General features: G+C 50.9%; 1 protein-coding gene across 1 annotated transcript in view; it reads right to left on the bottom strand.

Annotated features, from left to right (window-relative positions):
- The window catches only part of LOC119962082 (histamine N-methyltransferase-like), a 57,851-nt gene extending 55,057 nt beyond the window's left edge, over window positions 1-2,794 (bottom strand). Inside the window, exon 1 of the mRNA XM_038789933.1 lies at window positions 2,598-2,794. Coding sequence (XP_038645861.1) covers window positions 2,598-2,734 — 137 coding nt within the window. The 5' untranslated portion in view covers window positions 2,735-2,794. The remainder of the gene's footprint in view (window positions 1-2,597) is intronic.
- Window positions 2,795-27,607: the final 24,813 nt, after the last annotated feature.

Raw genomic sequence — 27,607 nt, 5'->3', positions numbered from 1 at the left:
GGGTGAGTTCGCACTTGGCCGAGTTCACAACGGCCTTCATGATTTTCCGCGGGAGGGGAGAACCGCGCCCATCATGTGCAACTAGCCTTAACCCTAACCCTAACTCTAATGTGCTGCGACCTCTGCCAATATATGCGCAACCGCTGTCATGCAGTCATATACCTGTCTAACACTGTTGCCCTTTACCCCTGCCACCCACCCACCCAACCCCCACAGGAGAAGCGTGCACACAACAGGGAGCGTCAGAGGACTGGAGGGGGCACAGCTGATGGCCACTCTCCGTCCATGAGGAAAGGGCCCTGGAACTGGCAGGCGGACCTGAGGACCGGGAGGTTGCCTATGCAAAGGTCGGGGGCCCGCCAGCAAGTTAGCCACCCACGGCCCTTCTCCCTCCCCCATATCCCCCCTGCCCATATCTCTCATATCCCCCATTTCCCCTCTCCCCATATCCCCTCTCCCCATATCCCCCCTCCACCATATCCCCCCTCCACCATATCCCCCATATCCCCCTCCCCATATCCCCCGATCACTGCCTGTGTGTCTAACCATGCTGCTGTATTGTGTATTGCAGGACCAAACGTCGAGGCACCCATCCCCCCGGATGCCAACTGCCCGCGGGATGCCCCAGGGCGGCCACGAGAGAGGGAGACACCCGGGCCCTCTGGTGTGTGACGCACGCAGGACCCCCCCAGGGCGGCCACGAGAGTGGGAGTGACATTGAGCACCACGGAGATGATGCCCCTGTCTTGTGCGGGTGCGGCGACGCAGGTGTGACACCCAGTGACAAGGGGAGCAGACGCAGGCACCCATCGCAGCCGAGCCAGGACACCCTTACCCAGGACACCCTTACCCAGGACACCCTTACCCAGGACACCCTTACCCAGGACACTCCTACCCAGGACACCCTTACCCAGGACACCCCTTCCCAGGACACTCCTCCCAGGACACTTCTACCCAGGACACCCTTACCCAGGACACCCCTACCCAAGACATCTGCTGCCCAGACGGGTCCCGGGGCCCTGGAGTTACCACACCCACCAAGAGACCCGATGCAGCCACCAAACCTGGGATGAAGGAAGAGGATGCTGGCTGGCTTGCAGCGTCTACAGACGCAGGTGGAGGAGTCCACCCACGTCCAGGAGCTGGGAGCGGTGCCGGTCATGCATGCCACCCAGGCCGAAACCGCACGGGTGGCGTCCGCGGTGGAGGCAATGGGTGGGACAGTGTCAGACGTGGGGGGCAGGATGCGAGACCATGGGCATTCCGTGAGGACGGCGTATGTGACCCAGGACATGGCTTCCCTCTCACAGGAAGCCATGAGCCAGAGCCAGTTGCAGATGGCAGAGGCGCTCAACGTCGTGGCCCAGTCTCAGCAGACCATGGCCCAGTCGCTGCAGGCAATGGCTCAGTCTCAGCAGGCCATCGCTGATGGCATTGGCGCCATTGCCCAGGTGCTGGCCGGTGTCGCCCAGACACAGACAGGGATGGCCAACTCGCTCAGCTCCATGGCTGCAACCCTGCAAACCCTTGTCGATACCAGCACGGGCCTCCAGGCAGCGGCAGGTGTCGGGGGGGTGTCGGATCGCTGGTCCGTTCGCACCCCTGATCCATGTAGAGGCCCGGGGGCCATCGGGCACCCCGAGGGAGGAGGAGGTGCTGGGGCCCATCCCGGGTCCCCCTGTAGGGGAGGTGCCGGAACACTTCTGCCCCAGGTGTATTTGGTGGGCAGTGGGCAGGACAGGCTGGCAGCTCGCCATCCTAGTTGCCCGAGCCGCAGCCTTATCCAGCTAGGCCGGGCTGCCCCAGGAAACGGCTGCCAAATGGATCCCGAATCACAGGGCAGGAATCACAGGAGTCCACCTCCATCGCTGTGGCACCACAATGTCCTCCACCCTCTCCTCATGCTCCTCCACTTCGTGCTCCCCCTCCTCCTCCTCCTTTTCCTTCACGTCCTGTCGGGCGGGTGGCCTTCCAGCCTGGGCACCTGCCGCCTGCCACTCTGCGGCATACTCCTCTGCGGCAGCCTGCGCCGCATCTCTGCTGCGCTCATCCTCCTCCTCCTCCAGGGCAACTTGTGGAATAGCGGCTCCCGCCACGGTGGCCCCCCCCCCCCCCCACCCCCCACCCTCGAGCAGCCAGGTGCCATGGGCTGCTTGGGCGCAACTGCGGGAAGATGGCACCTGACCAGGCGGACGACCTCCCTTCCCCTCCCCCCCCTCCCTTCACCCTCTCCGGCACTCGCACCTACCCCCCCCCCCCCACCCCCCCCCCACCCCCCCAGCACTCTCCCCTCCCCCCTCCCCGGCACTCCCCCCCCTTCCCTGGCACTCGCACTCCCCCCCCCCCCCCCCCCCCCCGGCCCTCGCAATCTCCCCCCCCTCTCCGGCACTCACTCTCTCCCCCCCTCCCCAGCACTGTCGCCACCCCCCCCCCAACACGGCACTCGCTCTCGCCATCCCCACAACTCCCCCACCCCCTCTGCCCCCTCTCCCCCCACCCACAGACCGCGGCCACGCTGTCAGAACAAGTAAGAGATTATGTAGCTCAGGGTCTTCTCAGATTCCTCAGGTTTCAACTTGTACCAAAACATGCCTTACCTGGTTACTAAATCTGACAGATTCTCGTCAATGAACTTTTTTGTGCACTGATGTTGAGTGGAGCGTTCTATGTAGACTTCAAATGTCTTTACATACAGACCAAAGTCTGAGAAGAGGAGGTTTACAGGTGCCTCCATTTCAGAATCCTGTTGTTCAACAAAAGGAATGTTTTTATTCACCTTGAGCTTTTAGCTGTGTTAAAACATGTTTGGAACTTGACCCTGACTTGGATTGTGAAATTTTGAAAATTTCCAGTTGGATCTGCACCCATAAGATATTAACTCCCTCCTGTATGCTCTGCTCAACTCTATTCCTCAGCCATCACCTCCTCGAACCTCAACTCATCGTGATCTTTCACTGCCCCACTTAATCTTTCCCTCCATCAAAACTCCCCAGACTATATTCATGTCTACCCCTTGAACTTGAATCTCATATTGCCTTGCTGCTGTGAATAAAATGGTATTATTGGGTGTGAGAGGCAGGCATTTGAAGTGAATAGGGCCAATTTGGATGTTTTATATGGAATTAATATTTGGGTCAAAATTTGATTTGTGAGATAAAGAAGGCTTGCTGTGTTCAATTGTTAAATGTGAAAGGGAAATAAAAAGGGGTTTATAACGGGTAAAAGATCATAAATAAATAAGGTAATGGTATACAATATTATTTTACGCAAAAGTGATGGCAATAAGGAGATTATAAAAGATTATTATTTTCTGGGAAAGGTAAATTTCAGAAATAGGAAAATGTGAAAGAGAATAATATATTTAAAGACTGATTTTTAGATGTTTTTGGGTGACCATGTCAGAACTCATGGGGGATGCGGGATGTTCTGTGATGGGAGAGAGTTGTGAAATGAAACACAGTGAAGCAATTTTCAGACAAACCAGATAAATGACCTTTTTCTTCAGAAAGTAGGGTTTTGTTTTAATGTTTTTGGTATTTTCCGTAGCAGAGTAGCAGTGGAGAACCCCTGGGACATCTCTTCCCGACAGCAACAGTGGATGCCTTGTGGTGACATTATTAGATTTTTGTGAGAATGTTGCTTAAATGGATGTTAAATTATGAGTCCAACCAAGTAGAAATCCTTTTGAGGTATTTTCTGTAAAACTAACTTTAACTGTGTCAATGTAATCTTGTGTGGTTATGTTTTCATTATTATGTTAATAAATGTTTTAATTTAATATTTAAACAATTTCAAAGTAATTCATGAATTTTCGCAAATTTATGAGAGCAGTGAACCACACCATCGGGAACTACTTCAAAGTAATATTTGAATCTTTGGCACCTGACTTCAATACACATATCTTCTCAAAATAAAATACGAATAAAAAATAGTTGTGATAGTTTGTCAAGTTTCCCTTTGAGATTTTGTTTTCACAGAAATTACCACCTGGCAGACGATAACACTACTCCCATTTCATCAATTGCAGGGAAGGCCATCCATAATTACTTCTTTGTCTCGTTGTCCACCACATCACGGATCAAGGTTCCAATCATTGAGAAGATATGTGTATTGAAGTCAGGTGCCAAAGATTCAAATATTACTTTGAAATAGTTCCCGATGGTGTGGTTCACTGCTCTCACAAATTTGTGAAACTGGCTTCCTGACTGCTGAGCGAGAGAGCGGTGGTAGAAAATGGTATGGAGTGACTGTGGGCTGCTGGTCAAGACATCGCCCCTGGTGGCTGCAGTGGGGTGGCTGCCAGGGCCAGGGCAGGGGAGAAGGGGAGGGCGGGCCTAGCACCCGGGATGCCACCCCATGGGATGACCGGGGCAGTGAGCATGCACCGACTGCCATCTTGCCGACGACCCGACCGGCACCTGCTTCTACACAGTGGTACCTGCTGTATGGGTGTGTGCATCGCTGTATCCCCCCACAACAGCGTCCCCCATCCTCCTTGGCACCGACCACCCCGCCCAACTGTCAGCCACACAACTGGGGACCATCTAGGGCCACAGCCAAGGCGGCCCCCAGTGAGGGCAGTGCCAGCCAATACTGCCCATGGCAGCAGGGATGGGTGCCATGAGGGGGGGAGGTGACGGTGCTCAGGGTGGGGGGTGGTGAGGGGTGAGGACGAGGGGTGTGGGCATCCAAAATGGGCGCCCGCACAGATCGATGGGAAATTGGTCAACACAGAGACAGGCTGCAGCTTGCAAATATACAAGGGCTGCAGCCCGGACCTTGCAGAAACTGACACAGGGAAAAGGCCGTTGAAACGTGTTAAGACAAATGCGAAAGATGTCATTTGAAACATGAAGGTCTGATGATAAAACCCAAGGAACATGAGAAAAAGCAAAGTTACAGAAAAGATCCGATAAATGGGGCAGCAGGGTAGCATGGTGGTTAGCATAAATGCTTCACAGCTCCAGGGTCCCAGGTTCGATTCCCGACTGGGTCACTGTCTGTGTGGAGTCTGCACGTCCTCCCCCTGTGTGCGTGGGTTTCCTCCGGGTGCTCCGGTTTCCTCCCACAGTCCAAAGATGTGCGGGTTAGGTGGATTGGACATGCTAAATTGCCCGTAGTGTCCTAATAAAAGTAATGTTAGGGGGGGTTGTTGGGTTACGGGTATAGGGTGGATGCGTGGGTTTGAGTAGGGTGATCATGGCTCGGCACAACATTGAGGGCCGAAGGGCCTGTTCTGTGCTGTACTGTTCTATGTTCTATGTTCTAAATGTCAATGTAATGAAATGCATAATGAAAACCACAGAGCAAAGATGGTGTTAAAGGCTTTGATGACAGTGGCAGACATTGTCATAATATAGACCAGTATATCATGGTGTAGACACGTACTGATGGACATACACTGGGACCAATCAACATGCACAAACACCGCAGCCAATCACCAGTTAGAACATACACACTATAAAGGCAGAGGGCACCACGGTTCCCGCTCATTCCGGATGCTGCCTCTCAGTAGAACAAGAGCTCATCAAGTCTAGCACAGACTCACACCACTTGCTGAGAGATTCAACTGGTTCGGACAGGCTTAGGTCTCTAGTTAAACTAGCATTGTTTAAACCCACAGTTCTCGTATGTCGATTAGTTCATAGTTAGTTAATAAAATAGAGTTGAACCTTCATCAGTGTCGGTGGTAAATGTTAACCTCGCAAGTCTACATTATCCAACACTTCAGACGTCATGTCGGGGAGCCTCAGCGTAGACTTCAAAGGGCCCCTCCCCTCCACCGACCCTAACACGTACTTTCTCAATGTGGTCGACGAGCACTCGAGATTCCCCTTCGCCATCCCATGCCCTGTCATGATGTCTGCCACCGTCATCAAAGCCCTCAAAACCATTTTCGCTCTGTTCGGTTTCCTGGCCTCTGTCCACAGCGACCGGGGATCCTCATTTATGAGTGACGAGCTGCGGCAGTACCTGCTCAGCAAGGGCATCTCCTCGAGCAGGACGACCAGCTACAACCCCCGGGGAAACGGGCAGGTGGAGCAGGAGAATAGGACGGTCTGCAAGGCCGTCCAGCTGGCCATACGGTCCATAAATCTCCCGGCCTCCCATTGGGAGGAGGTCCTCTCCGACTCCCGCCACTCAATTTGGTCGCTCCTTTGCACTGCGACTAACGAAACTCCCCATGAACGCCTCTTTGCCTTCCCCAGGAAGTCCACCTCCGGGTTTTGCTCCCAACATGGCTGGCAGCTCCAGAACCCGTTCTCCTCTGCAATCACGTGCGGCTCCACAAAGAGGACCCTTTGGTTGAGAGGGTACAACTACTGCAAGCTAACCAGCAGTACACCTATGTAGCATACCCCGATGGCTGCCAAGACTCAGTCTCCCTCTGGGACCTGGCACAAGCTGGATCCCCACACAGCCCCACCTCTGCTCCGACGCTACCCTCCTTCGCCCCGGCGCACCCCACCACAGCCCCGCTCCAGGACGATCTGCCCTCCCCTTGGTCCCACCTGTGGATGAAGATGAGGTTGACATGCTCCCGGAGTCACCGACAACCGAACCGACGCCTGAATCAAAACCACAAATTCGTCGCTCGCAACGACTGATCAAGGCACCCGACGTCTAAATTTGTAACCTCTTACTTAAAATTTAAATAACCTGTATTTTTTAAATAACCTGTATGTAAATAGTTTCCACCACCCCGCTGAACTCTTTTTTAACAGGGGGTGAATGTGGTAGTCACCACTGTTGTATTGTGTATACTGAATACGAGGGTATTACGGTAAGGCTCCTGTACTACAGGTGCAGGGGTAGATCCCTGCCTGCTGGCTCTGCCCAGTAGGAGGCCTGCCTGTTGGCTCCGCCCAGTAGGTGGAGTATAAATGTGTGGGCTCTCTGAGCTACAGCCATTTCGGCAGCAGCTGCGGGAGGCTCCACATCTCTGCGTAATAAAGCCTCGGTTACTCTCTACTCCAGTCTCGTCGTAATTGATCGTTCATCAATAAGTAGATAAAATTCTCCTATGAAGATATGGGCCGGGATTCTCCCCTACCCGGCAGGGGCGGGAAGTCCCGGCGTAGCGGAGTGGCACCAACCACTCCTGGCGAAGGGCCTCCCCAAAGGTGCGGAATTCTCTGCACCTTTGGGGGCTAGGCCCGCGCCGGAATGGTTGGCGCCACGCCGACTGGTGCTAAGACCAGCACCAACGGCCTTTAATGCCCGCCGCCCGACGCCAGGGCTGGCTGAAAGGCCTTCGCCAATTCGCGCATGCGCCGGTGCGTCAGCGGCTGCTGACATCACCACCGGCGGATGCGCGGTAGTGGGGTTCTCTTCCGCCTCCACCATGGTGGAGGCCGTGGCGGCGGCGGAAAAAAGAGTGCCCCCACGGCACTTGCCAGCCCACTGATCGGTGGGCCCCGATCGTGGGCCAGGCCACCTTGGTGGCACCCCCCGGGGTCTGATCGCCCAGCATGGACTGTGCCGGGAGATAAGATGAAACATTAGTTTGACCTGAATAGCATCCACCTAAGTCTGCATAGGAGTCAGGGAGTGAGAATCCCTGTTCACCAAACTTAGAATGTCTTATTGACCCCAGGACCACGGGGGCCCGCTCGTGCCGCCAATCCTGCCGCCATCAGAGGTGGTTGAAACAACGTTGGCAGGATTGGCCTCTCAGTGGCGGGACTTCAGCCCATCGCGGGCCGGAGAATCGCCGCGGGGGGCACGCCGATCGGCGTGGGGGGCCCGCCGATCGGCTGGGCGTGATTCCCGCTCCCGCCAATTCCTGGGTGGCGGAGAATTCTGGCCACGGCGGGGGCAGGATTTACGCCAGCCCCGGGCGATTCTCCGACCCTGCGGGGGGTCGGAGAATTTCACCCATGGAATGTGCCGGGGGATAAGATGAAACATTAGTTTGACCCGAATAGCACCCACCTAAGTCTGCATTGGAGCCAGGGAGTGAGAATCCCTGTTCAGCATTTAGAATTTCTAATTGACCCTTTTTTGGTATAAGTGGAATTCTGAGAATAGTGGTGAGTTTTTTACTTCATGACGCCCAGCATGGGGGCTAGAAGTTTCTAGTTCAGTGAAGCGGGGGCGAGAATATTAGAAGTTTCTAGTTAAGTGAAGTGGAGGCTAGAATATTAGAAGTTTCTAACCGACATAGGGGCTAGAATTTTAGAAATTTCTTGTTCCCAACTAACGGTTAGAATATTAGAAATTTCTAACCGACTCAAAGGCTAGAATATTAGAAATTTGTAACCGACTCAAAGGCTAGAATATTACAAGTTTCTAGTCTGTGTGTGAGGCGAGCTTTACCTGCCGAGTTTAGTTCAGAAAGTCATGTGTGATTGACTTTTGGAAGGATATTTTGTGGATTGGGGGGAAATGAAATTCAGGTTGGGTGTGAAAATCAGTAGACTAGAAGATACTGACCCTGAGTAAAAGTTTGCAAGGCACCTTAGTGACAGCACTAAAAATCTTGCATCCATTACTGGTAAAAGGAGGCCAAAAAATAAATCATCCTTAGAGTCAGGCAGATTGTGAGGGAAGACTAGAGAAACAGGGATGCCTGGAAACCTTTAGAGACCAATAACCAATCGACTCTTAACTAAAACAGGAAGATAGTGCGGCAGTACCCTTGGAAGGGGCCCAGAAAGGGTACTTATCCTTAATTTCAGAGTGCACCTGAAAGGGACAACCAGGAACAAAACGTTAGAAATCCAAAAAATGGCAATTAGCGTAATCGTCTTGCCCTTGACTATGGCAGAGAGAAATGATAGAATGAGATGAGAGTGGAAAAGATTAATAGAGGCGAAAAACTCTTGGATAAGGGAAACTTATCAGAACGGAGGGGTTTCAATTTTTCTTAAAGTACCTAAAGCCCTGCAACAAAGATCAAATCAGGATCCTTAAAACACTATGTAAATTTGCAAATGAAAATCAAGCTATATCACTACCTGTGAGCGCAGATAAACAGAAACATGCAGCTGCTCGAGTTTGGATCAGCACAGGCCAGACGTTAGGTTGGGAGACTTAAGAATGGAGACCACTGTCCGCTATATTGAGTTTTCTTTGCAAATCCAAACTTCTATTGTTCAGTTTGTTGGGATGAATGAAAGTAGAGGGCAGCAGAGGGCAGCAGAGCAGAGCTTCTGATTGGCTGTCCCGGGGAGATTTGCATACGTGCAGTGCGGTCAGCGTAAGTTGAAGGTGCACCTGCATCAGTGACCCGAGGAGTTCGACGGAAGGTGAGCATCCAGCAGAGGGCAGCAGAGCAGAGCTTCTGATTGGCTGTCCCGGGGAGATTTGCATACGTGCAGTGCGGTCAGCGTAAGTTGAAGGTGGTTTGTGAAGGGGCTGTTCTCGAGTGACAGCTTTACCTGAAACACTACTTACGTAGTGTCTCCCACCCATCCTCCTCCTCTAACCAAAAAAAAAAGCTCTGTCCGTTGGATTGCTAACCTAACAAGTTTTTTATTTTTTTATTTTTCAGTAGTTGGGAAGTTAGTTCAGTGGGAATGGAGGCTAGGGCAGTTGAATGTTCCTCCTGCAGAATGTGGGAGGAAAGGGTCACCTCTCGTGTCCCTTCTGACTACATCTGCGGGAAGTGCACCCAACTCCAGCTCCTCGAGAGCCGCATTAGGGACCTGGAGCTGGAGCTGGATGAACTTCGGATCATTCGGGAGGCGGAGGAGGTTATTGAGAGGAGTTATAGGGAGGTAGTCACACCTCAGGTAAAAGAAGAAAGTAGATGGGTTACCGTCAGGGGAGGCAGAGGGAACCGGCAGGCAGTGCAGGGATCCCCTGTGGTCGTTCCCCTCTATAACAAGTATACCGTTTTGGATACTGTTGCGGGGGACGACTTACCAGGGGTAAGCAATAGGGCGCAGGTCTCTGGCACAGAGTCTGTCCCTGTTGCTCAGAAGGGAAGGGAGAAGAGGAACAGAGCACTTGTCATTGGGGACTCCATAGTTAGAGGAACAGACAGGAGGTTCTGTGGGAACGAAAGAGACTCACGGTTGGTGTGTTGCCTCCCAGGTGCCAGGGTTCGTGATGTCTCTGATCGTGTTTTTGGGATCCTTAAGGGGGAGGGGGAGCAGCCCCAAGTCGTGGTCCACATAGGTACCAACGACATAGGTAGGAAGAGAGATGGGGATTTGAGACAGAAATTCAGGGAGCTAGGGTGGAAGCTGAGAGCTAGAACAAACAGAGTTGTTATCTCTGGGTTGTTACCCGTGCCACGTGCTAGCGAAGTAAGAAATAAGGAGAGAGAGGAGTTGAACACGTGGCTACAGGGATGGTGCAGGAGGGAGGGTTTTGGTTTCCTGGATAATTGGGGCTCATTCTGGGGTAGGTGGGACCTCTACAAACAGGATGGTCTTCACCTGAACCAGAGGGGTACCAATATCCTGGGAGGGAGATTTGCTAGTGCTCTTCGGGGGGGTTTAAACTAATTCAGCAGGGGGATGGGAACCTAAATTGTAGACCGAGTGTACAGGATGTTGAGAGTAGTGAGGTCAGGGATAGGGTTAAAAGTTCGAAAGAGGGCACCGGCAAGCAGGACGCTGGTTTGAAGTGTGTCTACTTCAACGCCAGGAGCATCCGGAATAAGGTGGGTGAGCTTACAGCATGGGTTGGTACCTGGGATCTCGATGTTGTGGCGATTTCGGAGACATGGGTAGAGCAGGGACAGGAATGGTTGTTGCAGGTTCCAGGATTTAGATGTTTCTGTAAGAACAGAGAAGATGGTAAAAGAGGGGGGGGTGTGGCATTGTTAATCAAGGAAAGTATTACGGCGGTAGAAAGGACGCTTGAGGACTCGTCTACTGAGGCAGTATGGGCCGAGGTTAGGAACAGTAGAGGAGAGGTCACCCTGTTGGGAGTTGTCTATAGACCTCCGAATAGTCCCAGAGATGTAGAGGAAAGGATTGCAAAGATGATTCTTGACAGGAGCGAGAGTAACAGGGTAGTTGTTATGGGGGACTTTAACTTTCCAAATATTGACTGGAAATACTATAGTTCGAGTACTATAGATGGATCAGTTTTTGTGCAGTGTGTGCAGGAGGGTTTTCTGACACAGTATGTAGACAGGCCAACAAGGGGCGAGGCCACATTGGATTTGGTACTGGGTAATGAACCCGGCCAGGTGTTAGATTTAGATGTAGGTGAGCACTTTGGTGATAGTGATCACAACTCGGTTATGTTTACTTTAGCAATGGGCAGGGATAGGTATATACCGCAAGGCAAGAATTATAGCTGGGGGAAAGGCAATTATGATGCTATTCGGCAAGATTTAGGAGGTATAGGATGGGGAAGGAAACTGCAGGGGATGGGTACAATCGAAATGTGGAGCTTTTTCAAGGAACAGCTACTGCGTGTCCTTGATAAGTATGTACCTGTCAGGCAGGGAGGAAGTTGTCGAGCAAGGGAGCCGTGGTTTACTAAGGAAGTTGAAGCACTTGTCAAGAGGAAGAAGAAGGCTTATGTTAGGATGAGACATGAAGGCTCAGTTAGGGCACTTGAGAGTTACAAGTTAGCCAGGAAGGACCTAAAGGGAGAGTTAAGAAGAGCGAGGAGAGGACACGAAAAGTCGTTGGCGGATAGGATCAAGGAAAACCCTAAGGCTTTCTATAGGTATATCAGGAACAAAAGAATGACTCGAGTAAGATTAGGGCCAATCAAGGATAGTAGTGGAAAGTTGTGTGTGGAATCAGAGGAGATAGGGGAAGCATTAAATGGATATTTTTCGTCAGTGTTTACACTGGAGAAAGACAATGTTGTCGAGGAGAACACTCAGGTTCAGTCAACCAGGCTAGATGGAATTGAGGTTCAAAAGGAGGAGGTGTTAGCAATTTTAGAAAATGTCAAAATAGACAAGTCCCCTGGGCCAGATGGGATTTATCCTAGGATTCTCTGGGAAGCCAGGGAGGAGATTGCAGAGCCTTTGTCCTTGATCTTTATGTCGTCTTTGTCGACAGGAATAGTGCCGGAAGACTGGAGGATAGCAAATGTTGTCCCCTTGTTCAAGAAGGGGAATAGAGACAACCCTGGTAATTATAGACCTGTGAGCCTTACTTCGGTTGTGGGTAAAATGTTGGAAAAGGTTATAAGAGATAGGGTTTATAATCATCTTGAAAAGAACAAGTTGATTAGCGATACTCAACACGGTTTTGTGAAGGGTAGGTCATGTCTCACAAACCTTATTGAGTTTTTTGAGAAGGTGACCAAACAGGTGGATCAGGGTAAAGCTGTTGATGTGGTGTATATGGATTTCAGTAAGGCGTTTGATAAGGTTCCCCACGGTAGGCTATTGCAGAAAATAAGGAAGTATGGAATTGAAGGTGATTTAGCGGTTTGGATCAGTAATTGGCTAGCTGAAAGAAGACAGAGGGTGGTGGTTGATGGCAAATGTTCATCCTGGAGTTCAGTTACTAGTGGTGTACCGCAAGGATCTGTTTTGGGGCCACTGCTGTTTGTAATTTTTATAAATGACCTGGAAGAGGGTGTAGAAGGATGGGTTAGTAAATTTGCAGATGACACGAAGGTCGGTGGAGTTGTGGATAGTGCTGAAGGATGTTATAGGATACAGAGGGACATAGATAAGCTGCAGAGCTGGGCTGAGAGGTGGCAGATGGAGTTTAATGCGGAAAAGTGTGAGGTGGTTCACTTTGGAAGGAGTAACAGGAATGCAGAGTACTGGGCTAATGGCAAGATTCTTGGTAGTGTAGATGAACAGAGAGATCTCGGCATCCAGGTACATAAATCCCTGAAAGTTGCCACCCAGGTTAATAGGGCTGTTAAGAAGGCATATGGTGTGCTAGCCTTTATAAGCAGGGGGATTGAGTTTCGGAACCACAAGGTCATGCTGCAGCTGTACATAACTCTGGTGCGGCCACACCTGGAGTACTGCGTGCAGTTCTGGTCACCACATTATAGGAAGGATGTGGAAGCTTTGGAAAGGGTTCAGAGGAGATTTACTAGGATGTTGCCTGGTATGGAGGGAAGGTCTTACGAGGAAAGGCTCAGGGAATTGAGGTTGTTTTCGTTAGAGAGGAGAAGGCTGAGAGGTGACTTAATAGAGACATATAAGATAGTCAGAGGGTTAGATAGGGTGGACAGTGAGAGTCTATTTCCTCGGATGGTGATGACCAACACGATGTTGCGCCACCTGTGAAACCAATCTAAAGCCCATCTACACTATTCCATTATCATCCATATGTTTATCCAATGACCATTTAAATGCCCTTAATGTTGGCGTGTCCACTACTGTTGCAGGCAGTGCATTCCACACCCTTACTACCCTCTGAGTAAAGAACCTACCTCTGACATCTGTCCTGTATCTATCTCCCCTCAATTTAAAGCTATGTCCCGTCGTGCTAGCCATCACCATCCGAGGAAAAAGGGCTCTCACTGTCTACCCTATCTAATCCTCTGATTATCTTGTATGCATCTATTAAGTCACCTCTTAACCTTCTTCTCTCTAACAAAAACAGCCTCCAGTCTCTCAGCCTTTCCTCATAAGATTTTCCCTCCATACCAGGCAACATCCTGGTAAATCTCCTCTGCACCCTTTCCAATGTTTCCACATCCTTCCTATAATGTGCCGACCAGAACTGTACGCAATACTCCAAATGCGGCCGCACCAGAGTTTTGTATAGTTGCAACATAACCTCATGGCTCCGAAACTCAATCCTTCTACCAATAAATGCTAACACACCGTACGCCTTCTTAACAACCCTATCAACCTGGGTAGCAACTTTCAGGGATCTATGTACATGGACACCGAGATCTCTCTGCTCATCCACACTACCAAGAATCTTCCCATTAGCCCAGTACTCTGCATTCCTGTTACTCCTTCCAAAATGAATCACCTCACACTTTTCTGCATTAAACTCCATTTGCCACCTCTCAGCCCAGCTCTGCAACTTATCTATGTCCCTCTGTAACCTGCAACATCCTTCCACACTGTCCACAACTCCACCGACTTCAGTGTCATCCGTAAATTTATTCACCCATCCTTCTCCACCCTCCTCCAGGTCATTTATAAAAATGACAAACAGCAGTGGCCCCAAAACAGATCCTTGCGGTACACCACTAGTAACTGAACTCCAGGCTGAAGATTTCCCATCAACCACCACCCTCTGTCTTCTATCAGCTAGCCAATTTCTGATCCAAACCGCTAAATTACCCTCAATCCCATGCCTCCATATTTTCTGCAATAGTCTACCGTGGGGAACCTTATCATACGCGTTACTGAAATTCATATACACAACATCAACTGCTTTGCCCTCATCCACCTGTTTGGTCACCTTCTCAAAGAACTCAATAAGGTTTGTGAGGCATGACATACCCTTCACAAAACCATGTTGACTATCCTGAATCAAATTATTCCTTTCTGGATGATTATAAGTCCTATCTCTTATCTTTCCCAAGACTTTGCCCATGACAGAAGTAAGGCTCACTGGTCTATAGTTACCGGGGTTGTCTCCACTTCCCTTCTTGAACAAGGGGACAACATTTGCTATCCTCCAGTCTTCTCCCATTATTCCTGGAGACAATGACGACATAAAGATCAAAGCCAAAGGCTCTGCAATCTCCTCCCTAGCTTCTCAGAGAATCCTATGATAAATCCCATCCAGCACAGGGGGCTTATTTATTTTCACACTTTCCAGAATTGCTAACAATTCCTCCTTATGGACCTCAATCCCGTCTAGTCTAGTAGCCTGTATCTCAGTATTCTATATGACAACATTGTCTTTTTCCTGTGTGAATACTGACGAAAAATATTCATTTAGCGCCTCTCCTATCTCCTTGAAGTTCATGCAAAACTTCGCACGACTGTCCTTGACTGGCTCTACTCTTACCCTAGTCATTCTTTTATTCCTGACATACCTATAGAAAGCTTTAGGATTTTCCTTTATCCTACCTGCCAAACACTTCTCATGTCCCCTCCAGGCTCTTCTTAGCTCTCTTTTCGGGTCCTTCCTGGCTAACTTGGAACTGTCAAGCACCCTAACTGAACCTTCACGTCTCATCTTTACATAAGCCTCCTTCTTCCTCTTGACAAGTGATTCAACTACTTGAGTAAACCATGGTTCGACCACTTCCTCCCTGCCTGACAGGTACACACTTATCAAGAACACGCAATAGCTGTTCCTTGAACAAGCTCCACATTTCAATTGTGCCCATCCCCTGCAATTTCTTCCCCTTCCTATGCATCCTAAGTCTTGCCTAATCGCATCATAATTGCCTTTCCCCCAGCTATAACTCTTGCCCTGCGGTATATACCTAACCTTTTCCATCGCTAAAGTAAACGGAACCAAATTGTGGTCACTATCACCAAAGTGCTCACCTACCTCCAAATGTAACACCTGGCCTGTTTCATTACATAGAACATAGAACAGTACAGCACAGAACAGGCCCTTCGGCCCTCGATGTTGTGCCGAGCAATGATCACCCTACTTAAACCCAAGTAACCCGTATACCAGAACCCAACAATCCCCCCCATTAACCTTACACTACGGGCAATTTAGCATGGCCAATCCACCTAACCCGCACATCTTTGGACTGTGAGAGGAAACCGGAGCACCCGGAGAAAACCCACGCACACACGGGGAGGACGTGCAGACTCCACACAGACAGTGACCCAGCCGGGAATCGAACCTGGGACCCTGGAGCTGTGAAGCATTGATGATAACCACCATGCTACCGTGAGGCCCATTACCAGTACCCAGTACCAAATCCAATGTGGCCTCACCTCTTGTTGGCCTATCTACATACTGTGTCAGGAACCCTCTACACATTGGACAAAAACTGACCCATCTAAAGTACTCGAACTATAGTGTTTCCAGTCAATATTTGGAAAGATAAAGTCCCCCATAACAACTACCCTATCCAGAATCATCTTTGCAATCCTTTCCTCTACATCTCTGGAACTTTTCGGAGGCCTATAGGAAACTCCCAACAGGGTGACCTCTCCTTTCCTGTTTCTAACCTCAGCCCATACTACCTCAGTAGACAAGTCCTCATCAAATGTCCTTTCTGCCACCATAATACTATCCTTGACTAACAATGCCTCCGCTCCCCCTCTTTTACCACCTTCCCTGAGCTTAATGAAATATCTAAACCCCGGAACCTGCAACAACCATTCCTGTCCCTGTTCTAGCCATTTCTCCGAAGTGGCCACGACATCGAAGTCCCAGGTACCAACCCATGCTGCAAATTCACCCACCTTATTCCGGATGTTCCTGGCGTTGAAGTAGACATACCTCAAACCACCTTCCTGCCTGCCGGTGCACTCCTACAACCTTGAAAACTTACTCCATGACCTCACTACTCTCAACCTCCTGTACACTGGAGCTACAATTCAGGTTCCCATCCGCCTGCTGAATTAGTTTAAACCCTCACGAAGAGCATTAGCAAATATAACCCCCAGGATATTGGCACTCCTCTGGTTCAGGTGTAGACCATCCTGTTTGTAGAGGTCCCACCTACCCCAGAATGAGCCCCAATTATCCAGGAATCTGAAACCCTCACTCCTGCACCATCCCTGTAGCCATGTGTTCAACTGCTCTCTCTCCCTGTTCCTCGCCTCGCTAGCACGTGGCACGAGTAACAACCCAGAGATGATAACTCTGTTTGTTCTAGCTCTAAGATTTCCACCCGAGCTCCCTGAATTCCTGCCTTACATCCCCATCCCTTTTCCGACCTATGTCGTTGGTGCCTATGTGCACCATGACTTGGTACTCCTCCCCCTCCCCGTTATGGATCCTGAAAACAGGATCCGAGACATCAGTATCCAAAACGGTATACTTGTTACTAAGAGAACGACCAGAGGGGATCCCTGTACTGACTGCTTCCTCCCAACCCCTCTCATTGTCACCCACCTATCTTCATTCTTCGGAGTAACTACATCCCTGAAGCTTCTATCTATGCCCCCCCCGAATGATTCTAAGTTCATCCAGATCCAGCCCCAGTTCCCTAACGCGGTTTTTGAGGAGCTGGAGATGGATGCACTTCCCACAGGTGAAATCAGCAGGGACACTGACAGTGTCCCTCACATCAAACATTCTGCAAGAGGAACATTGCACTGCCTTCCCTGCCATCCACTCTAGATAACTTGTGGATAAAACAAGAAAAAGAAAGAAAGGAAGAGCTTACCTGATATTCACTCAACCCCTTAGGTTAGAGGAGGTGGAAGGGTGTGGGACACTACAAGTGTAGTGTCTCGGGTTTAGGAACCACCCAACCTATCTACAGGTACTACAAACCTTCCTAGAACTACCAACGGCCGACTTCAAAAAAAGTAAGTTAAAAACAAAAATTCAGTTTACCTTCAGCACTCCTTACCAAAAAATTGCTCCACTCTCTGCCTGCTCAGCTGGAAGAATGAGGTCTGAACTTCAGAGGTGAGTCCCTTTTAAAGAAAACTACACACCTCCCTATAACTCCCCACGGCCAACTTCCAGTTTCCTGCTTGTGGTGAATGTATTTCACCTAATGCATGAGCTGTCTGTACTGTTTGTATAATGATGTGACCCATGACCTGGAAGTGATGATACGGGAAACTTCGAGGTACTGTACTGGAACCCCGGTGGGCTCCGCCTCTGGCTCTGCCCTCACCGAGGCCATATATAGTCCGGCCACCTGTGGGTGGTACCCCTTTGTACGGCCAGCTCTGGCAGGCGAGTTCATGGATATTAAAGCCTAATGTTCACTTGTTCTCACGGTCTCACAGTGAATTGACGGTGTAACAATTTAATATCTATCGACAGCGTCGTGGAAGCCACTTGAAAGCCAGATAAGCTCGAACTCGATACGTGCGCGTCGGAAGCCAAGGAGATCGTTGAACATTGGCTTTGCAGCTTCGAGGGCTACCACGACTCCTTCACAAAGCCTCCCACTGAAACCCTCAAGCTGTGACTCTTTCACTCTCGTGTGAGCCATCAAATCTCCGTGATGATCGAGAAGCGGCCACGTACGATGCGGCAGTCGCAACCCTCAAGGCGCATTTCGTGAAGCCAGCAAACAAGGTGTACGCCCGACAGGTCGTCACGACTCGCCATCAACATGCTGGGGAATCGCTAGATTAGTACCTGTAAAAACTGACCCTACTCGCGAGGAACTGCAGCTAACGGGATGTGGCCGCGGAGGAACACATGAACCTACAGATCCGGGACACCTACGTGGCTGGGGTCTGATCGAACTACATCAGGCAGCGCCTGCTGGAAAACGGGACCACTGACATGCGGGACATGGTAAAGCTAGCCACCTCGTGAGAGGTGGCCTACCAGAACCTCAGTGCGTTCCCCGTGGACCCGGAAAACCCCTCATGGACGCCATCGTCACGACCCCTGTCGGACCTGACTACGTTGCTAGCCTGTGCCGCCAGTCCAGTGTGGCTGCCAGCACGGCTGCCAGTCCAGCCCGGGGAACTGCAGTGCTACTTCTGTGGTCAGGGTCAACACCCCCGGCAGTGGTGCCCAGCCCGCACAGCAATGTGTATAGACTGTGGGAAAAAGGGACACTTCGCCGGAGACTGTCTGGGCCGACCTAAAGCCCAGAAATCAAACACTCACCAGGCCCAACCCGTGGACTCACAGGCCCACAAATCCCGCAACGTGGCTGCGTGCCTGCCTGGAACGCCCCCTTCACACGCGTCATCAGCCTCATGCAACTCGTGGGGGTCGCCATCTTGCCTGCCGGCTCCAACACCGACCGACACGTGTGACCTATGGGGGCGGCCACCTTGATCACCATCTTCGATTCGGCCCGACACGTGTGACTCATTGGGGCTGCCATTTTGTGACTCCGACACCACTGACCATGCTGGCTACCCGCAGCTGAGCGCAGTCACCTTCGACCGGTCGCAGCCGAAGCACTTGAAAAACTCAATGATGGTCGTCTGGGTCAACGCGCACGAGACCCCTGCCTTTCCGACTCCGGGAGCACGGATAGCTTTGTTCACCCTGACACGGTAAGGCGCTACTCCCTTCCCATTTACCCCACATCCCAAACCATCTTCCTTGCCTCCGGATCCCATTCGGTTCAGATCCGGGGGTACTGTATCACTAACCTTGCGATGCAGGGTGCCGTGTATGCCTGTTTTAAGTTGTACGTCCTCCTTCACCTCTGCGCCCCCCCTACCTCTTGTATTAGACTTCCAATGCAGTCGCCGAAGCCTGACCCGACAATTTGGCGGACCCTTACCCCTCCCTCACGGTCTGCAGCCTTGCAACCCTCAAGGTCTCCCCACCTTTGCTCTTTGCGTACCTCACTCCCGACTGTAAGTTCATTGCCACCAGGAGCAGATGGTACAGTTCCCAAGATATGGCTTTTATCAAGTGGGAGGTCCAGCGACTATTGAGTGAAGGGATCATCGAGGCCAGCAACAGCCCCTCAAGAGCGCAAGTGGTGGTTGTCCGGACCGGGGAAAAGAACCGGATGGTTGTAGATTACAGCCAGACTATTAACCGGTTCACGCAACTGGATGCGTACCCTTCCCTCGCATAGCGCAGATGGTCAACCAGATCGCACAGTACTGTACATTGTGTTCTCAACGGTCAATCTTAAGTCGGCCTACCACCAGCTCCCAACCTGCCTGGAAGAGCGCCACTACACTGCTTTTGAAACAGCTGGCCGACTCTTCCACTTCCTCAGAGTGCCCTTTGGCATGACTAACAGGGTCTCGGTCTTTCAGAGAACGATGGACCGAATGGTGGACCAGTATGGTTTGCGGGCTACATACCTGTACTTGGGCAATGTCACCATCTGCGGCCATGATCAGCAGGACCATGACGCCTCCAGGCCGCCCAATCCCTCACCCTCACGTACAAAAAAGAGAAGTGTGTTTTCTGAACTACACGACTGGCCATCCTCGGTTACGTTATGGAGAACGAAGTCCTAGGGCCCTACCCCGACTGTCTGCGCCCCTCATGGAACTCCCCTCCTCCCCACAGCCTCAAGGCCCTCAAACAATGCCTGGGGCTGTTCTCCTACTACGCCCAGTGACAAAGCCCGCCCACTTATTCAAACCACAACGTTTCCCCTGACGGCTGAGACCCGCTCGGCCTTCAGCCGCATCAAGGCCGACATCACCAAGGCTGCTATGCACGCGGTGGACGAGTCCATCCCCTTTCAGGTAGAGAGCGATGCGTCAGACGTCGCACTGGCCGCCACATTCAACCAGGCAGGCAGGCCAGTAGCATTCTTCTCTTGAACCCTCCACGCTTCCGAGATCCGACACTCCTCGGTCGAAAAGGAAACACAAGCCGTAGTGGAAGCTGTGCGGCGCTGGAGGCACTACCTAGCCGGTAGGAGGTCACCCTCGCCACCGACCAGCGGTCGGTCGCCTTCGTGTTTGACAACGCACAATGGAGCAAAATAAAAAATGACAAAATCCTGTGGAGAACTCTCCACCTAGAACCTAAATTGTAGTCCCAGTGAACAGGATGTTGAGAGTAGTGAGGTCAAGGATAGGGTTAAAAGTTCGAAAGAGGGCACCGGCAAGCAAGACGCTGGTTTGAAGTGTGTCTAATTCAACGCCAGGAGCATCCGGAATAAGATGGGTGAGCTTGCAGCATGGGTTGGTACCTGGGATCTCGATGTTGTGGCGATTTCGGAGACATGGGTAGAGCAGGGACTGGAATGGTTGTTGCAGGTTCCAGGATTTAGATGTTTCTGTCAGAACAGAGAAGATGGTAAAAGAGGGGGTGGGTGTGGCATTGTTAATCAAGGAAAGTATTACGGCGGTAGAAAGAACGTTTGAGGACTCGTCTACTGAGTTAGTATGGGCCGAGGTTAGGAACAGGAGAGGAGAGGTCACCCTGTTGGCAGTTGTCTATAGACCTCCGAAAAGATCCAGAGATGTAGAGGAAAGGATTGCAAAGATGATTCTCGACAGGAGCAAGAGTAACAGGGTAGTCGTTGTGGAGGACTTTAACTTTCCAAATATTGACTGGAAATACTATAGTTCGAGTACTATAGATGGGTCAGTTTTTGTGCAGTGTGTGCAGGAGGGTTTTCTGACACAGCATGTAGACAGGCCAACAAGGGGCGAGGCCACATTGGATTTGGTACTGGGTAATGAACCCGGCCAGGTGTTAGATTTAGATGTAGGTGAGCACTTTGGTGATAGTGATCACAATTCGGTTATGTTTACTTTAGCAATGGGCAGGGATAGGTATATACCACAAGGCAAGAATTATAGCTGGGGGAAAGGCAATTATGATGCTATTCGGCAAGATTTAGGATGTATAGGATGGGGAAGGAAACTTCAGGGGATGGGTACAATTGGAATGTGGAGCTTTTTCAAGGAACAGCTACTGCGTGTCCTTTATAAGTATGTACCTGTCAGGCAGGGAGGAAGTTGTCGAGCAAGGGAACTGTGGTTTACTAAGGAAGTTGAAGCACTTGTCAAGAGGAAGAAGAAGGCTTATGTTAGGATGAGACATGAAGGCTCAGTTAGGGCACTTGAAAGTTACAAGTTAGCCAGGAAGGACCTAAAGGGAGAGTTAAGAAGAGCGAGGAGAGGACACGAAAAGTCGTTGGCGGATAGGATCAAGGAAAACCCTAAGGCTTTCTATAGGTATATCAGGAACAAAAGAATGACTAGAGTAAGATTAGGGCCAATCAAGGATAGTAGTGGAAAGTTGTGTGTGGAATTAGAGGAGATAGGGGAAGCGTTAAATGGATATTTTTTGTCAGTGTTTACACTGGAGAAAGACAATGTTGTCAAGGAGAACACTCAGGTTCAGTCGACCAGGCTAGATGGAATTGACGTTCACAAGGAGGAGGTGTTAGCAATTTTGGAAAGTGTAAAAATAGATAAGTCCAGATGGGATTTATCGTAGGATTCTCTGGGAAGCCAGGGAGGAGATTGCAGAGCCTTTGTCCTTGATCTTTATGTCGTCTTTGTCGACAGGAATAGTGCCGGAAGACTGGAGGATATCAAATGTTGTCCCCTTGTTCAAGAAGGGGAGTAGAGACAACCCTGGTAATTATAGACATGTGAACCTTGCTTCGGTTGTGGGTAAAATGTTGGAAAAGGTTAAAAGAGATAGGGTTTATAATCATCTTGAAAAGAACAAGTTGATTAGCGATAGTCAACACGGTTTTGTGAAGGGTAGGTCATGCCTCACAAATCTTATTGAGTTTTTTGAGAAGGTGACCAAACAGGTGGATGACGGTAAAGCGGTTGATGTGGTGTATATGGATTTCAGTAAGGCATTTGATAAGGTTCCCCACGGTAGGCTATTGCAGAAAATAAGGAAGTATGGGATTGAAGGTGATTTAGCGGTTTGGATCAGTAATTGGCTAGCTGAAAGAAGACAGAGGGTGGTGGTTGATGGGAAATGTTCATCCTGGAGTTCAGTTACTAGTGGTGTACCGCAAGGATCTGTTTTGGGGCCACTGCTGTTTGTCATTTTTATAAATGTCCTGGAAGAGGGTGTAGAAGGATGGGTTAGTAAATTTGCAGATGACACGAAGGTCGGTGGAGTTGTGGATAGTGCTGAAGGATGTTATAGAGTACAGGGGGACATAGATAAGCTGCAGAGCTGGGCTGAGAGGTGGCAGATGGAGTTTAATGCGGAAAAGTGTGAGGTGGTTCACTTTGGAAGGAGTAACAGGAATGCAGAGTACTGGGCTAATGGCAAGATTCTTGGTAGTGTAGATGAACAGAGCGATCTCGGCATCCAGGTACATAAATCCCTGAAAGTTGCCACCCAGGTTAATAGGGCTGTTAAGAAGGCATATGGTGTGCTAGCCTTTATCAGTAGGGCGATTGAGTTTCGGAGCCACAAGGTCATGCTGCAGCTGTACATAACTCTGGTGTGGCCGCACCTGGAGTACTGCGTGCAGTTCTGGTCACCACATTATAGGAAGGATGTGGAAGCTTTGGAAAGGGTTCAGAGGAGATTTACTAGGATGTGGCCTGGTATGGAGGGAAGGTCTTACGAGGAAAGGCTCAGGGACTTGAGGTTGTCTTCATTAGAGAGGAGAAGGCTGAGAGGTGACTTAATAGAGACATATAAGATAGTCAGAGGATTAGATAAGGTGGACAGTGAGACCCTCTTTCCTCGTATTGTGATGACCAATATGAGGGGACATAGCTTTAAATTGAGGGGTGGTAGATATAGGACAGATGTCAGAGGCAGTTTCTTACTCAGAGAGTAGTAGGGGTGTGGAACGCCCTGCCTGCAACAGTAGTAGACTCGCCAACTTTAAGGGCATTTAAGTGGTCACTGGATAGACATATGGATGAAAATGGAATAGTGTAGGTCAGATAGGCTTCAGATGGTTTCACAGGTCGGCGCAACATCGAGGGCCGAAGGGCCCGTACTGCGCTGTAATGTTCTATGTTCTATGTTCTAACTATGATATCAAGTATCGACCTGGGAAGCTCAATGAGCCCCCAGATGCCCTGTCCCACGGCACATGCGCCAGCGCACAAGATGACCGACTTCGGGCTATCCACAATGACCTCTGTCACCCGGGGGCCACCCAGCTTACCCACTTTACTAAGGCCGGCAATCTGTCCTTCTCCACTGAGGATGTCAAGGCCATGACCAGGAACTGCCAGGTCTGTGTGGTGTGCAAACCACACTTCTACCCGCCAGACAAGGCCCACCTGGTGAAGGCCTCCCGGCCCTTTGAGCGCCTCAGCATTGGCTTCAAAGGGCCCCTCCCCTCCACCAATCGTAATATATACTTTCTAACCGTCGTTGATGAGTACTTCCACTTCCCCTTCGCAGTCCCCTGCCCCGACATGACCTCGGCCACTGTGATAAAGGGACTGCACAGCATCTTCACACTGTTCAGTTTCCCTGCTTACGTCCACAGTGACCGGGGTACATTGTTCATGAGCGATGAGCTGTGTCATTACCTGCTCAGCAAGGGCATCGCCTCGAGCAGGACTACGAGCTATAACCCACAGGGAAATGGGCAGGTGGAGAGTGAGAATGTGACGGTATAGAAGGCCGTCCTTCTGGCCCTCCGGTCTAGAAGTCTCCCGAACCCCTGCTGGCATGAGGTCCACGCCGATGCCCTCCACGCTATTAGATCACTCCTCTGCACAGCCACGAATGAGACCCCTCATGACCGTTTGTTTCTCTTCCCTAGGAAGACCATCTCCAGGGTCTCGCTTCCATCTTGGCTGACAACTCCGGGACCTGTCCTTCTCCGGAGGCATATGAGGAGCCTTAAGACTGACCCCCCTGGTTGAGAGGGTCCAGCTGCTGCATGCCAACCCCCAGTACGCCTACATCGCGCACCAGGACGAACAGCATGATACGGTCTCCCTATGAGATCTGGCGCCAGCTGGTTCCCCTGCCAACCCGCCCCCCTCCCCGCTGCCTACAGCCACCCCCTGCAGTCCTTATGCCCCCCTGGGACTCCTGTCTTGGCCCACGCTGGCACTGCCTCCACCCGCCACCCCTTGCCTACCCACACCCCCCAACCATCTCCGACATGCCGGACTGAGGTTCAAGCTCCAGAAACGACGCCCCAGAGTCACCATTGGCAATGACCATGCCCGCCGCATCGCCAGAGCTGAGAGACTGAATCTTTAATGACCCCACGTCACCCCCGCTGGACCTGATTTTTTTAACAGGGTGTGAATGTGGTGAATGTATTTCAGCTAATGAATGAGCTGTCTGCACTGTTTGTATAATGAAGTTACCCATGACCTGGAAGTGATGTTACGGGTTACTTCCAGGTACTGTACTGGAACCCTGGTGGGCTCGGCCTCTGACTCCGCCCTCACCGGGGCCATATATAGTCCGGCCACCTGTGGGTGGCACTCATTAGGACAGCCGACTCTCGCAGGCGGGTTCATGGATATTAAAGCCTAATGTTTACTCGTTCTCACGGTCTCACAGTGAATTTACGGTATAACATTGCTGCTCTGAAAAAAAAAGAACTCGGAAAATAGTAAGTGATATGCCATCAATAAACACGCGATGAGTTATGAACGTAACTGAGGCTTTAATACACTAAACAGCAAGCCTCCTGCCTCTCGTCCCGAACTGGGTCGGAGGTGGAGACTTGCCACCTTTATACATGAGCCCGAGGGGAGGAGCCACAGGCAGAGCCAGCTGGGAGAAGCGCAGACATGTACAACACAACACAATGCAATGCAACACCGTAGTTTACCACATTCACACCCTGTTTTTAAAAAAAGAATCCGGCGGGGGTGAAGTGGTCTTAAAGGTCAAGTCTGTCGGGGGCCTTGACCTTCCACCATGATCGCCTCAGTCCCGGCTGTGGTGTGGGCACCGGTGTCAAGACCTGCGCGTCCGGGAGCATGTTGTCTTCTTCTTCACCCAGTTGTTGAGTCGATGAAGGGGGGGGGGGCGGTAGAAAGGCGGAGGTGGTGGTGATTGTCGCCAGTGGTCCTGCGGATGCTAGTTCGTGAGGTTGGTGAGCAGGGATGGGGGGAGACGGTGCAGGATTCGGGGTGGTGGTGATGGACACTGGGGAAGCTGCAGGTGCCAAATCCCGAAAGGAGACTGTGTCCTGTCGCCAGTCCTGATGTGCCACATAGGCATATTATGTGTTTGCATGGAGGAGCAGGACCTTCTCGACGAGGGAGTCAGATTTATGGCTACACGCATGCTTCCGAGGGGGACGTGCCCTGGCACTGCCAGCCAGGACGGGAGCGAGACCCCAGAGGTGGACTTCCTGGGGAAGGCAAACATACGTTTGTGAGGAGTCTCGTTGGTGGCAGTGCACAGGAGTGACGGAGGGAGTGGAACGCATCAGCGAGGACCTCCTGCCAGCGGGAAACTGGGAGACTTCTAGACCGTAGGGCCAGGAGGACGGCCTTCTTTCCGTCGCATTCTCCCTCTTCATCTGTCCATTGCCCCGGGGTTGTAGCTGGTCATCCTGCTCGAGGCGATGCCCTTGCTGAGCAGGAATTGACGGAACTTGTCGTTCATGAAGGAGGAACCCCGATCGTTATGGATGTAGGTGGGGAACCCAAACAAGGTGAAAAGACTGTGCAAGGCCTTGATGACAGTGGCAGAGGTCATGTCAGGGTACGGGATGGTGAAGGGGAATCTTGAGTACTCATCAACAATGTTGAGGAAGTACACGTTACGGTCAGTGGTGGAGAGGGGCCCTTTGAAGTCAATGCTGAGGCGCTCAAAGGCGCGGGAGGCCTTTAGCAGGTGTGCTCAAGATATCGTAGTTGTAGGTGGAGAGCTCGATCCTCCACCTCAGAATCTTGTTATTCTTGATCTTGCCCCGCTGTGTGTTATTGAACATGAAGGCAACCGACCGTTGGTCAGTGAGGAGAGTGAATCGCCTGCCAGCTAGGTAATGCCTCCAATGTCGCACAACTTCTACGATGGCTTTGGCTTCCTTTTTGACGGAGGAGTGTTGAATTTCGGAGGCAGGAAGGTAGGGGCCTGCCTGGTTGAGGATAGCAGCCAGAGCAAAGTCTGACGCATTGTTCTCCACCAGGAATGGGATGGACTCGTCCACAGCGTGCATCGCAGCTTTGGCAATATCTGCCTTGATGCGATTGAAGGTCAGTCGTCAGGGGATAAATGGTGGATTTGGTAAGTGGACGGGCCTTGTCCACATCATTGGGGACCCACTGGGCATGTGAAGAACCCCAGGCATCTCTTCAGGACCTTGGGGCAGTGGGAGAGGGGGAGTTCCAGGAGGGGTTGAATGCGGTCGGGGTCGGGCCCTAGGACTCCGTGTTCCACAACGTAGCCAAGGATGGCTAGGCGGGTTGTGCGGAAAACGCATTTTTAAAAATTATAGAACAAAGAAAATGACAGCACAGGAACAGGCCCTTCGGCCCTCCCAGCCTGCACCGATCCAGATCCTTTACCTAAACCTGTCTCCTATTTTCCAAGGTCTACTTCCCTCTGTTCCCGCCCGTTCATATACCTGTCTAGATGCCTCTTAAATGATGCTATCGTGCCCGCCTCTACCACCTCCGCTGGTAAAGCGTTCCAGGCACCCAGTGCTGTTGAAGGAGGCTTGGCGGGTGTCTGCAGTCCATCTTGTATATGGTACACAATACTACCACTGTGCATCAGATCTGCAGTGGGTGTATGTTGAAAGTGGTTGATGGGACCAAATAACTGGGTTGCTTTGTCCTTCTGGGTGTTGAACTTCATGAATACTGTTGGAGCCATGCTCATCCAAACATTTTGTGAGTATTTCATCACACTCCTGACTTGCACCTTGTCGATCATGGACAGAGTTTGTCGAGGTGAGTAACTTTTTGCAGAATTCCCAACATCTGAAGTGCTTTGGTAGCCACATTATTTATGCATCCTAGGCAGGATTCTCTGCTTTGAGATTCCAGAAGCCCGAATCTTGATCAGGCGGAGAATCATGCAAAATTGAAAAATTGATGCTTGCACCTAACGCTGTCAGGTCTAAGCAAAACCGTTATTTGCATGGATTTAAATATCATTGGCAGGTTGAACACAGTATGCTCCACCCTTCTGCTACGCTCCTTCTCTCCTTTGTGGAAGGCACGCAGCCTTGAATTGGTGAGAGTTTTTACAAGAGAGGCCTGCACCATCCTTCTGGTAATATGGCAACCAGAACTGCACGCAGTATTCCAAAATGTGGCCGAACT

Source organism: Scyliorhinus canicula, chromosome 2 (assembly GCF_902713615.1).
Source record: "Scyliorhinus canicula chromosome 2, sScyCan1.1, whole genome shotgun sequence".
In the NCBI taxonomy this organism is placed as follows: domain Eukaryota; kingdom Metazoa; phylum Chordata; class Chondrichthyes; order Carcharhiniformes; family Scyliorhinidae; genus Scyliorhinus; species Scyliorhinus canicula.
This window is presented reverse-complemented; position numbering and strand designations above follow the sequence as displayed.